The following is a 14,213-nucleotide window of genomic DNA, read 5'->3' on the forward strand; positions in this document are numbered from 1 at the left end:
AGGGTGACATCAAAGTTGCTCGGAATCAATAATAATGTACCTGGAAAATTCATGAACGGAGCACAGAAATGGTGATGTTACTAAATGATGGGCAGGGCACATGGAAGGGTGAATTACAATAGAACTCAGCTATAAAGTTGAATTTGAAGGATTGGCCAAAAATCGTAATTAACAGTTCAAATGCAAGGGCGATGAAAGGGAAATAAATCCTACAATGTTCTGGCCACAAGCTGAAGATGACAAGATTAAGGGCAAAGTACGATAACCCCGCTGAATCTAATACGCCCATGTGCAGGATAAGAAAAGACATTGAGCCTACAGAATTGGCCACACAGTGAATACTATACCTAAATCCGCTGAATAAAATGGAACAATATTCATACTGAGGCAGAGGAACAGACCATTTAGTCCCTCAAGTTAGTTTTGGCATTCTTCGTGATCTGTGACATATTTCCACATTTGCAAGTTAAAATATCTGTAGATCTTCATACCTCAAAAAATAAAAACCAACCTCAACTTAATGTTAACCATTGTCATAGCTTTAATTATCCATTGTGGGGGAGTTGAAATCATCCAGACGTGTGGGAGAAATGCTTCCTACCTTCACTTCTGAAAAACTGGCTTGAAGTTTTACCTATGCTCTTGTTATCCTAGATTTTCCATCAAGAGATAATTGATGTGGTCTATCCTTTTAATAATATCATATAAAAAAAACATCAGTCAGATCACCCCTTAAATTAAATTTCCTGTCCTGGCCTCTTTAGGAATGGAAATATTGTTCTGGTAAATTTACATTGCACTTACTCCAAAGCCAATATATCTTTGCCAAGATGCCAAGAGCTACTCACAGATCACCAAGCGACGCTTTCATCAGACTACAATAGATCTTTGCCAAGATGCCAAGAGCTACTCACAGATCACCAAGCGATGCTTTCATCAGACTACAATAGATCTTTGCCAAGATGCCAAGAGCTACTCACAGATCACCAAGCGATGCTTTCATCAGACTACAATAGATCTTTGCCAAGATGCCAAGAGCTGCTCACAGATCACCAAGCGAAGCTTTCACCAGACTACAATAGATCTTTGCCAAGATGCCAATAGCTACTCACAGATCACCAAGCGAAGCTTTCACCAGACTACAATAGATCTTTGCCAAGATGCCAATAGCTACTCACAGATCACCAAGCGAAGCTTTCACCAGACTACAATAGATCTTTGCCAAGATGCCAAGAGCTACTCACAGATCACCAAGCAAAGCTTTCACCAGACTACAATAGATCTTTGCCAAGATGCCAAGAGCTACTCGCAGATCACCAAGCGAAGCTTTCACCAGACTACAATATAACTCAACCTTCTCCAACACAACAAAGTAAAAGCAGAAACAGCTGGAAATATTCAGTTGGTCAGGCAGCAATGGTGAAAAGAAAATCTTCCAAATCAATGACCCTTCCTCAGACTGGGTTGAGAGTGGAGGGATGTCAGTTGTCAGCGGGACAGGGGAGTGAGGAGCAAATCATAAGACCGAATGGAGATGGGCGAAAAGAGGACAGGTGATAAGAAGTAGGAGAACTGACCACTGGTGAGGCATTTATAAGAAGATCAGTGTGAAGGGGACTTAACCATGACACTGGGAAAGAACTGGGAGAGCAGGTCACCTGAAGATGAAAAATTCAACATTCATTCAATAAGGTCGCAAAGTGGAGGGACAAGATGATGTTCTTCTGATTTATGTTAGGCCTCACTATGGCTCTGGAAGAAGCCACAAACAGACAGAAATATCAAGCACCGTCATCCTGAGAACTGGCCCACCTCAGGGCTGGGTGCTTAGCCCGCTCCTCCTGAACAAGCTAATGGCCCATGACTGGAACGCCAGATCCAGCTCCAACATTTATCAAGTGTACCTGTCTGTCGGCGGCTTCTTTCACAGCCATAGTGAGGCCTAATGTTAACTGGAAGAACATCATCTTGTCTCTCCACTTTGCGACCTTATTGAATGAACGCTGAATTTTTCATCTTCAGGTAACCTGCTTTCCCAGTTCTTAAGTCCCTTCACACTGATCTTCTTAAAAATGCCTCACCAGTGGTCGGAACTCATAGTCCTTATCACCTGCTCTGTTTTAACCTATCTCCATACAGTCTTTTAGCTTCTCCCATCGGGAAATAGATACAGGAGTATCAGAGCCAGCACCACTAGGCTGAGGAACAGGCAGTGAGAATGCTGAACGACCAAAGGAACTGCTCTCACTAACCACGCGAGGCTCATATTTACAAAATAATATTTATTTGCATATACAATTACTTATCCTGCATATGCATCGTTGGTCTGTATGTGTGCTATGTCTCGTCGTGTTCTGAGTGTTTCGCACCAAGGATTGGAGAACGCTGTTTCGTCGGGTTGTACCTGAGCAATCAGATGACAATAAACTTGACTTGAAAGAGAGTAGGGCGGAGAATTCAAGTGCAGGAAAACGAGGCTCAGGGTCACCCCAACACACACGTTCTGCAGAGCGATCACCCAATCCGTGCTTGGTTTCTCTGACGTAGAAGAGGCAACGTTGTGAATACTGAATTCAGTCGACTAGATTGCAAAAAGTGCAAGTTCACCTGGAATGGTACGTTTGGGTCCCTGGATGGTGGGAAAGGGAGGGGTGAATGATTAGGTGTGGCAACTCCTCCATTTGCATAGGAAGGTGCCGTGGGAGACAGAATAGTGGGTGAGGTCAGGGAATCATAAAGAGAACTGTCTCTGCAATATTTAGAAAAGGGATGAGAGACGAGGATGTGACTGGTAGTGGGATCTTGTTGTCAATGGCACAAATTGCCAACGGATAATACGATGAATGTGAACCAGGTGGGGGGAGCTGAGGGAAAACGCTGAATAACAGAGGAGCTCCAGCAGGGTGAGAGCAGACTTGTGGGCGACTAAGGTAATATGTTTGAGAGCTCTGTTCATTAGTCAGAGGGAAAGCCATATTTCCGGAAGGAGGACAAATCTTAAGAATCAGAAGAACTCATCATTTGACAAGTTCAATGCAAAGAAACTTAAGAGAAAGGAATGACGTTGTCACAGGAGGCAGAGGGAGAGTATGTATAGTTAAGGAATCTGTGATACCACACAGAAAATGGCCATTCTTGTTGTTGTACTCTAAGAGAGGCACTGGAAGGTGATGATACAAGCAACTAAGGTGATAACTAATGCGCCAAAGCTGCAAGGATAGTTAAAGATTGCTCAAACTGAAGCAATACTTCCACAGGGATATACAATACAAACTTTAACTCTGTTGAGATCAAGCCAGGAACCTGGGTGCATGCTTTGAAAGGAACTTCCAGTAGGTTAAAGTAGGCAAACATATGGAATCCACTGCTAGGGGAACCAGATAATGTGGGAAAATTAGAGAGAATTGGATACATATTTGAGAGGGACTGAAAGGCATTAGTTTCCAGGATTTGCCAGATGGACTACAAAGTCTTCCATTACACTTTAAGGTCAGGTAAATAGGATTCTAGGGCATTTTGATATTTGACCAGCCCTTCTGACTCACTAATTGACCCTGGAGAGGAGTAGATCTGCCACTGAGGGCCCATAATTCTTCCTATTTAATTCAGATGCCTCTGCAAGCCAGTGCCCAAAATGAGTTGAGTGAACTTTGCTTGTCAAGCAGGAGAAAGATTGCAAATGTTTCAGCAAATTGTGTTCCTACAGGGAATGTGCATGCATTCCCATATTGTACTAACAGAAAATCTATTCTGTGGAGACTTCTCAGTTATTTGGTTTAAATGAGGTGATGGGATTTCCATGTGTCAAGCTGACGAAACAAAACTCACTGAGATGAGAACCAGTGCAAAAGAATTGCTGGTGTTAAGCTCCATTAATGGCTCGGATGGCAAAATCAGATACTTGTTTCTGTTCCACGGACCTCAGTGGGTGGGTGGCTGGGGGGCAGGGTCACTGCTACTAAATGCCATCCACTGATCCTCGCCAGAAAGTGCACATCAGTAGCTGCTAGTTTAGAACGCAGTCAGGCGTGGCTCCAGGGTATCAATAATGGAACAGCCTGCCAGTGAGACCGGTACCTTAAAATGTGCACTGATGTTGTGCCTTCCTCCACCCTGCGGCATTAAAGAGTTGCTTGCAGTTGCAGTTTCTTTTCCAGTGTGCAGTAAAATCCCTGGTATCCGGCACCTGTGGGGATTGGTAGATGCCGAATAAGTGAATTTCCCGGTTGCTTGAGACAGCCTGTTGCGTGAATGGAGAACTTATGGCGAGGCGTGCTAATTTTAAGCTTCCATATTTTATACCCATTTAGTTTCCATGATTTCTTTTTTTTCCCTGCTTGCTTGAGGCTGCCGGTTGCTTGAGTTCTGGATAACAGGGATTTTTACTGTATTCGCATCTTTTTAATTTACATTAAGTATGAGAGTTGGAAACAGGGAGGGAAGAGCAGAAGAAATATAAATGTATGCTCAACACTCCAACACTTGAATTCTCTGCCCTACTCTCTTTCAAGTCAAGTTTATTGTCATCTGATTGCTCAGGTACAACCCGACGAAACAGCGTTCTCCAATCCTTGGTGCGAAACACTCAGAACACGACGAGACATAGCACACATACAGACCAACGATGCATATGCAGGATAAGTAATTGTAATGCAACAATCGTTGCAGATAAAACTCTGATTAATTAGTACTGCAGGAAAAAAAAATTCTCCATTTGAAAGAGAAGAGGCATTCTCAATATGGCACACAAATGTTGGAGGTCTATGGAGGGTTAACCGGAATTGTTCGGGCTGTAATATCTCTCCTGGCTTATGGCCAAAAAACTGCAGTGATGCTGAAGCTTTGAAAATTAATGTACTCATTATGGTGCATTGGTTTTGTGTGACATCTGATTTTCCAACCAAACGTTGCATTTCACGAGAAGCTGGACACATTAGCTTGAAAATTTTAAAAAAAAGGATTCTTAACTTTCCAGTCTCTGGATTGTCACCATCACACTGACAAGAATGTGATCTACAGACTACATTTCTAATTGTGGATCAAGTTCGCTCCTTCCACTCCGGTTACCAGTCCGCGCTATACAAGAAAAGGTTAGTTTAAATAAAAAGGCCATGTGTATGTAACCCCAAAGTCTTCAACAAGATCAGAAGTTTTTAAACTGATCCAGACTACCACATGGGAAAGACATCTGTTACGATAGTGAAGGAAACAGATGGAAAAGGAAGAGATTCCTCAGAATGTAGTGTAAGATTTACATTATCCGCCATGAACTTCCATGTAGTCCCCATGTTTATACAATTTATCACTATTTCCTCAGACAGCTGAGATTAGGAAACCCACATGAGCTCATGTCCTTGTTACAGTATTAACTTCAAATTTGAAAGCAGTTCAGACTCTCTATAATCCTTATTTTCGATACTTTTTTGTTTCACCCATTATTTTATATTGCAAAACAAAAGTCCACACTACCTGAGCAGGCTTCTTCTGGACCTCTTGCTGCGGCTGTAATAAAATAAAATTACAGTTAGATGCCATCCAGTATTAAAGCTGTTTATCTCCCTGTAACCGTAAGCACATCAACACATCAGTGTGAAATAGCCTTGCCTGATTTGCGTAAAAGGAAAATGGACCTTCACGTTCATTTACTTCCACATCTCTCATTTCTTCATAACCAGTAAGCTTATACCTGCATATCCCTGTAACCTTTCACAACAGAGGAAATGTTATGCTAAGAAAATAGGGCTTTGGTTACGCAGTCTGAATTAATTTGACTTCTGCGTGCTGTGGCTAAAAGAAGCACTCCGAGTGAGTTGCCAGCTCGCTAGCTTTTTTTTCCTATGAATTAATTCCTGACAGTTCAATGAGGGAAAAGACAATGTCTGAATCAAGGCCAGTGTTGGCTCACTGCCCAGTATGTGTCGGAGTAATTTTACCAGCTGCCCTTCCAAAAAAAACACTCAATCCTCCCATAATCTCAACAAATGGACCATCGATGATGCAGAGACAGAAAGGCGCGGGGGCAGGGGTTTGCCATTGCTTATTCTCAATCCTTCTTGTCCCATCAGGCAAGCTCCAGGCTAGGCCCCACCATCTGATTTTTATGAATGGCTCAGGAAAACAGATTGAGTGTGATATATTTCTAATTGTCATTCATGAAAAAAGGCAGGATTTACACATTGCTCAAGAAACCTGGTAACAATTGAAGTTGCAGAACCTTATTAACAAGTGCCTCAGGTTGTACTTCAAGAGTTATTGGCTTTTGGGTTCTTCCGAAAGATTTAACCCTATAAATACCTGGTTTCCTTGCATCAAAAGAAACGGGATTTGCACAGACAACACCCTCCGGTCATTTTGCATTGCTAAAATATATTGCTTTAATACTATGTCAGGCCATGAATCAAAATGCACATTGTACTAATTTATATCAATAACAAAGAAATGCTCTGCTCAGAACTGCTTTAACAGCACAGATGAAATACTACACCCCACAGCAAAACCTGCATTGTTGCTTAAATACATTTGAGCAGTCTTAGAAGCTCATCAAATTATACTTAACAGAAAAGGAATTTTCTGTCAGTAGAAAATGACTTGTAGGCCAGGCTCTGTGAAGTGGGGTTTTCTTTAAAACCTTTTGTTTTGTTTTCCGAGCTCTCCAACTTTGTTTTTTCCAACAAATCTACAAAAAAACTTCCAGCCAGTGTAACAAGTGGTGGGTACATAGCCCGAGGCTGTCTGCTATTAATTGCCTGACACCTCTTACACAGCCTATTGTAAGACTGAGCCTCCACAGATTCCAAATTGGAAATGAGACACCTTTGCAGTTCATGGAAATAAAATATTCCATTTATGTCATGGGAGGGAGAGGAAGAGGAAAACAGCTTCAGAATGTGTAGAATTAAGCAGATTGAGTAACTTTTACAAAATTGTTGAGCTCTTAAACTAGTCCAAACCTATATTTTCCTTTATGTAGTGCAGTGTTTTTACCAAATGATACCTTTACATTGTAGGATGCTTAGCTGTTACCAATCAACATTTCTTCAGAATATAGGAAATTGATTACCATTCTTAATTTAGACATACAACATGGTAATGGGCCCTTTTGGCTCTCAAGCCCTGTGCTGCCCAACCCAGCACATTTTGAAGTGTGGAAGGAAATCCATTCAGACACAAGGAAACCGTACAAACTCCTTACAGACAGCACCGGATTCAAACCTGGGTCATTGGTGCTGTAACTGCATTGTGCTAACTGTGCCACCCTCTAAGGCACACATGTCAAACTCTGGCCCGCGATATAATTATATTTGGCCCGCAAGATCATTTCAAAAATGTATTAGAGGTGGCCCGCTGGCCGCCGCGCCAGTATAGCACATGCACAGTATTACAACAAATCCCAGAATGCATTGGCGTCAGCCTGCTAATCGCCCCCACCTCCTCTGTTTACGTTACAGGGTCTCACCGTGGACTCTGGTTTTGGGGCCTGGCCGGTGTCAGGGGAAGCCAAGGCTGCTTCCCAGCGCCCGGAACCGGAGGCCTCGGGCCTGACCTCGCCTGGACCGTTGCCCACTCCCCCTCCCTGCCGCAGGCCGACCCGCGACACGGTGATGGGGCCGTTGATCCGCCGAGATGCCGCCTTGCAGCGAGAGCCGATGCCCCCGCACTGTCGTTGTCCAACCCAATCACCCGCAAACCCCGCCCTCCCGCACACAGGCCTGAGTAAGGATTATGAACTTTAATCTCAGGATAAAACGATCTTCCAATAGTTTCATGTCACAGTGATAAATATATTCCTGGTTAAATATGGTCCTGCACCTGGATACAAGCTCATTAGGCATAAAACTTGAAAAGTGTGTAAATCAAAGGATATCTGTACCAATGGCAAATAACCCTGCTAGAGTTCATGCCCACAATCAGTCACCCATTGGATTGTTTCAGGAATCATGTTATTCTCCCACATTCTCAATAGCCCTCAGATTTTACTATTCGACAGCACACTAGCAACATTTGACAAATCCTCTATAGAGAAATATTATTTATTGAATATTTTATTTCTCATTTGTTAATGCTTCTGGAAAGAGTTATCCAAAACTATTATTAAACATTTATTTTAATAAGAAAAAGTTTAACATTATATATGTTGAAAGAAGAGAAAACATGCAGATGTTGTTGAAAATTTTCAATAAATATTTAGTTTGGCCCTCGACTTAGTCCAAGTTTTTAATTTTGGCCCTCCATGAATTTGAGTTTGACACCCCTGCTCTAAGGGAAGGCGACCCTCTTATTTTTAATTTCGACATACAGCATGGTAACAGGCCATTTCGGCCCACGAGTCCCTGCCGCTTAATCACCCTACAACGCTGCGGGCCGAAATGGCCTGTTACCTTGCTCTATATCTAAACTAAAAATTAAAAGGCTGGCCATCCCTGCTCTAACAGAAAAGTAGGTTTTAGTGTAGCACGGTGTGATGCTGAATAGTAGATGGAACTGCGATTTCAGAGTTCATGGAGCCTGTTTTGATCCTCAGTCCAGGCAGCGTTCTGTGTGGAGTTTGTGTGTTCTTAATGTGACCATGTGGGTAGTCACACAGCTCTGAAGGAGGCTTTTTGATCCATGGAGCCAGCACCAACCATTTATCATTCATCCCCTCTTTTTTATTTTCCCACAACTCCACCTAGATTTCACCATTCACCTGCACAATAGCAATTTATGGTGGGCAAATTAACCACACAATGTACACTTACCCGCGCCTTTGGAGGAAACCAGAGCACTTGAAACCACCCACTCATGTGGAGATAGAATGTGCCAACTCCACACAGACGACACTGGAGGCCAGAAATGAATCTGGGCCACTGGTGCTGTGAGGTAGCAACTCTACCAGCTGTGCTTGCCCTTAAATCCAAAGATGTGGTTGGTACATTTATTCCTTGATCCTATTGTCTGTGGACAATAATGAAAATTGAGATAAAGTTGATGGGCATGTGATAAAGAATGTTACAGGAAAACTTGAGGAAACAGGATTGATCGGATTGGTGAGACTTGATGGACTGCAGTGCTGCCTAGAAAGGAAACATGGTAACGATAGTCTTGGACCTTGAAGGTCCTTTAAATATTTAACATATCACTGGTATGATGCCGCCTTCGCAATGCAGCACTGGCTTATTTCACCAGCACTGTTGAAAATCAAGGGCAGGTGGCAGATGGAATCAAGGCATGACACAGGGAGAGTTGGAAACCAACAGAGTTGTGGCTGCAGAACCCACCATTACGTTAAAATGTACTTGAATGAGCATAACAAAGGGGGTAACCTTCAAGCCTACACACAGAGGTTTTGCTTTATTTGTCACAGTGAGAAGTGTTCCTCTGCAAACACGCTATCAGGTTTTCTCTAACGTTTACAGAGTGTAGGATTGCAGTGAAAAGAAAGATCAATTAACAGCAGCATGAGAGAACAATTGTGTGGTTCATTCAAAAACCTGATGGCTGCAGGGAAGAAACCGCCTTTAAGCCTGTTGGTGTGCGCTTTCACACTCTTAAGCCTTCTCCCTGACAGGAGAAGAGAGGAGAGAGTTTGTCAGGGGCATTGGTGGGGGTGGGGGGTGTCTTTCAGTATATTGCCTGTCTTTCCAAGGCTGTAGAAGATGTAGTTGAAGTTGATGGAGGGGAAGTTTTTGTTTTGTTCTGAGTTGCATTCTCTACTTTTGGCAGCTTCTCCCAAGAATGAGATAGAAAGTGTAACCCAAACAGGCCCATCTTTGAACAGGCTATTCATGGGCCAAGATCTCTTTTGGTGGGGAAGTCTCCATAATTTTAATTCCTCTGACCACCAAACCAGCTTCCCTGTATTTCCATATTTAATGAAAGTATTTACGAGCAACTAAACAATTCCAACACCATGCTTTGACACATCATCACTCCAATTTCCTACCACTCCTGGTCCGTCCAGGTTGCTGACTCCAGAAGTTATTAGGGATCGTCCCTCCCTGCATTTTGTGCAAGCGAGTCTTCGCTGTTTCCTGCAGTTTGAGCTGGTTCTGTGATGCAGCAGATTTCAAGTGGGTGTTCATTTGGACATTTTGATCCTGTGGTGCGCACAACTTATCTCTCCGTTCATATTATTCAGGTTTGTCTCAGGATCAACATGATATATTTTTCTAGAAACCCATGGTCATGAAGCATTACAAATCGCCAAAATACTCTCTATCCTGCTGTGACTATGAAGCTGCGATCACAAGAAAATAATTCCGATTTATTGTCAGGGTACGTACATAATATTACATGCAACCCTGGGATTCTCTTTTTATGCAGGGCACAGCAGAATTACCACTAATTGGTAGTGTAAACAAACTAAGAATTGTAAACAGATAATGATGACAGACAACTGCCTGTGCAATAGAGAGAGAGAACCAAAGAAAATCAATAAAATGCACAAAAGTCATGAAATGAGTCCCTGATTGAGTTTGTCATTAAGGAGTCTGATGGTGGAGGGGTAGCAACTGTTCCTGAACCTGGTGGTGCCAGTCTTGTGGCACCTAGACCTCTTTACTGATGGCAGCAGTGAGAGCAGAGCACGTGTTGCGTGGTGTGAGTCTTTGATGAATGTTGTTGGTCTCTGATGGCAGTGTTCCCTGTAGATGTACTCAAGAGTGGGTAGGGCTTTGCCTGTGTTGTCCTGGGCACAGCCCAGGACTTCAGCTTCTTTTCTGTGCCAGTCCCCCAGTCCAATGGTCTAGAATTTGGGTGGAAGGTTAAAAGGGGGAAAGACATCACAATCTAAAGTCAAGGGACATTACCCCTGGTGCAGGTCCCAGTCAAACAGTGGGGGAAGAATTGATCTACTTAAAACATGAATTGGTGGCATGATGGTGGAAAGTTACTGAGATGGAGAGTGGGGGAAGTCGACGAGGAGGGAAGTGTAAGCCGAGAAGTTAATTTGTGCCTCTTTTCCCTGCCCTCTCTTTGTGTGCTTTGTCTGCTCAAAGATAGCCTTCAGATTTGTGAAACACCAGCTCCAGATGAGATGCCAAGGCTAATGAATCTCACATCAGAGCACCTAGCTATTAGAAGGTTAACATATTAATCATTGTCGAAATAGAGCAACTATCATCAGATCATGTTGTTCACATGATCAAATGTCAAAGAATGCCCTCAACCAGTGAATCCACTTGAATATATTAAGTTAAACAGGAAAGTCTGCAGACGCTGTGCTTGCGGTGCAATGGCAGGAGAAATTCAGCAGGTCACGTAGCATCTATAGAAAGTAAAGGGCAACCAAAGTTTCAGGGCAGGTGACTGAATAAACAGGTACGGTGAGTGCAAAAATTTTGTATTACTTTAGATTTGAAAAGGCTTATGAATACAACCTAAAAAGATGAACAGGACTTTATTAAGCACTTAAGAAATAAACAGCTCCTTGAAACTGCTATTCAATAATTGTTGGTTTCCCTGCTATGTATCTACTGACCTCCTATAATCTACAATTTTTATTTGTAGTTTGAAAATCCAACATGATGTATTGACTGTATTCAACAACTGATTCAACTAAAACATCATGATCGTGATCCCGTCATTGTTCCTGCACCATATTCATTCAGCACAGGATCTGGGCTGAGCCAGGGTGTCAATACTTATCTATGGGGACCACACAGCGATGGTGGATACCATTACGAAACAACACAGAATGAGCAGTTTTTGCTCACGGTTGATGTATTAATTAAATGCCTCAACGCCAATGGAAATATAATGTCATTTTTTTTTTAAGTTATCAAATTCCTTACAGCTACTCACCTCCATTTTAAGTAAACTCATGCAACCATTTTTTTCTGAACAACCAGGTTCAGAAATACTTTGTGAAGGATAAGAAGTTGTAAACACCCAACTACTGCCAACACAGCACACCCCAACAGCTCAGCTTCTCCCAGCCAGTGGCCCAGATCGGCAGTCATGTACTTCAGGAATGGCCAGTCTCCTCAGTCGTAAAACTGCTGAATCAATATTGCCTACTCATTTGCCTACTCATAGTCCATTCCATTCCCTTTGCCACTTTCACTGCTCCTTCATTAAATTGAACCATTAGATCCACCTATTGCTGCCCCCCACTTCCCATTTTCCCATGTGGAGCTTAGGAAAGATGAATTATGATGTTAGCTATCATCAACCAAGGTAGTCACAAATTTCTAGCTGAAGCCAGCCAAAACCAATGATCTGTTGTACCATTGAATGCAATCCCAGTATTCACTGACAAATCCCACTTAAAAATGTAACTGTGGTCTGTATCTCATTATTCCTAACAACTGAATATTTAAAGCAGCTTCAATTTTGCCAAATTGATACATATTATCTAACAGAAACAGGAATTTGATAATGCTGATATGTTCAAAGGAGGGTTCCAATATGTAAATTACTCTTCACGCTTTCATAGAGACACATACTCCAGAATCTATGTGACGTTACCAGAAAGCATGTAATGAACTGTGGGATAGGTCAGCCAATATCGCTTGGTAGGACAAGTTCACACGGGAACATTGTAAAATGAAACCTGTCAAGTCACACCTGGAAACTGAAGTGTACTTTAAAATTTGAACTTGGGCCAAAACTTAGCGCAGATTAACTCTGTTCAGTCCTTAAACTCAAACTGCACCTGAATGCACAGCCACTGCCTAAGAAATAGGAGCAGGAATGCTCTGGCATTCAGCAAGATCACGGCTGATTTGGCTGTGGACTCAGCCCGATTTATCTGCCCATTCTCTACAACCCTTAATTTCCCAATTCTTCAAGAATCTGTCTTAACTATCAGTACAACTCTAAATGAAGTTCGCCGTGATTAGCCAACAACTGTACTCTGTTCTAATAGAAGAAAGGCCATTTCTTCTAAGCCAAAGGATCGGCTAAAGAGAGTTGTTCACTTTTTAGTGATGAAAAATATTGAAGTGCTTCGCAGATTCTGATACAAGTTTCTCAGAGCAGCTCCTCAGTGTTCAGGGGAGATGGTTGCATCTTGTACCAGGCATTCAGCAAGATCACAGCTGATCTGGCTGTGGACTCAGCCCGATTTATCTGCCCATTCTCTACAACCCTTAATTTCCCAATCCTTCAAGAATCTGTCTTAAATATATTCAACCAGGCAGAATTTGCTTCTTTCTCGGATAGAGAATTCCACACTTTTACTGCTCTTCTGATTTCAACATGAGGCAATAGAAAATTCTCAAAATTTTCAACAGATTCTAAGGTAGTTGTGATGGGATTAGTTGATGGACAAGAGAAACAAGAGTAAAATATCTATGAGATACTATCCAAGTAATGTTCATAAGATTCAAGATTATTTTATTGTCATGTAATAAAACAGAAAATGCAGTACAATAAAACCCTGGTATCCAGCACCTATGGGGATTGGTAGATACCAGATAAATGAATTTTCTGGTTGTTTGAGTTCCAGCAGCTGCACTGCACAAAATTTCCTCAAGGCAGACAAAGACTTGCTATTGGCGGAAATTGCCCCCCAGAACCCCTTACGGTCAGAGAAAGAGAAGCAAAAGAGAGCCCTTCCCCCAGAGTCACCGAATGTCCGTGGATTCACCTCCAGTGTTCCTGCAGCCACAGACTTGTCCAAATCATGATAATGTGACAGGAAGAAAACGTTCCAGAAGGTGAATCTATAGAACAGCTTTTCTTTGTTAATGCTCTTCAAACTTTGCAAATGGTGAAAGCAAGTTGAACCAATAAACAGGATTTTTAAGATGGGAAAAAAGTGAGAAAACCCTTTTATGTACTGTGGTGGAGAAGTTCACCAATAATAGCTTAGTCGCACTACTACTGGTCATTTCTAGTTTAGCTAGGGCTATTGGTTCTCAACTTTTTGCTTTCCACTCACATACCACTTTAAGTAACCTCTTAACTATGCCCTAGGTGCTCTGTGGTTAGTAAGGGATTACTCGCACCAACCCTCTTTTCAATCTTCTTCAGCATGATGCTGAACCAAGCCATGAAAGACCCCAACAATGAAGACGCTGTTTACATCCGGTACCGCACGGATGGCAGTCTCTTCAATCTGAGGCGCCTGCAAGCTCACACCAAGACACAAGAGAAACTTGTCCGTGAACTACTCTTTGCAGATGATGCCGCTTTAGTTGCCCATTCAGAGCCAGCTCTTCAGCGCTTGACGTCCTGCTTTGCGGAAACTGCCAAAATGTTTGGCCTGGAAGTCAGCCTGAAGAAAACTG

The 14,213-nt window shown here is 42.4% G+C and overlaps 1 protein-coding gene across 1 annotated transcript in view; it reads right to left on the reverse strand.

Moving 5' to 3' along the window:
• Positions 1-14,213, reverse strand: part of hmga2 (high mobility group AT-hook 2) — a 137,920-nt gene that overhangs the window by 15,502 nt on the left and 108,205 nt on the right. The window contains exon 4 of the mRNA XM_069904003.1: positions 5,470-5,502. Coding sequence (XP_069760104.1) covers positions 5,470-5,502 — 33 coding nt within the window. The remainder of the gene's footprint in view (positions 1-5,469; positions 5,503-14,213) is intronic.

Source organism: Narcine bancroftii, chromosome 11 (genome assembly GCF_036971445.1).
Source record: "Narcine bancroftii isolate sNarBan1 chromosome 11, sNarBan1.hap1, whole genome shotgun sequence".
In the NCBI taxonomy this organism is placed as follows: domain Eukaryota; kingdom Metazoa; phylum Chordata; class Chondrichthyes; order Torpediniformes; family Narcinidae; genus Narcine; species Narcine bancroftii.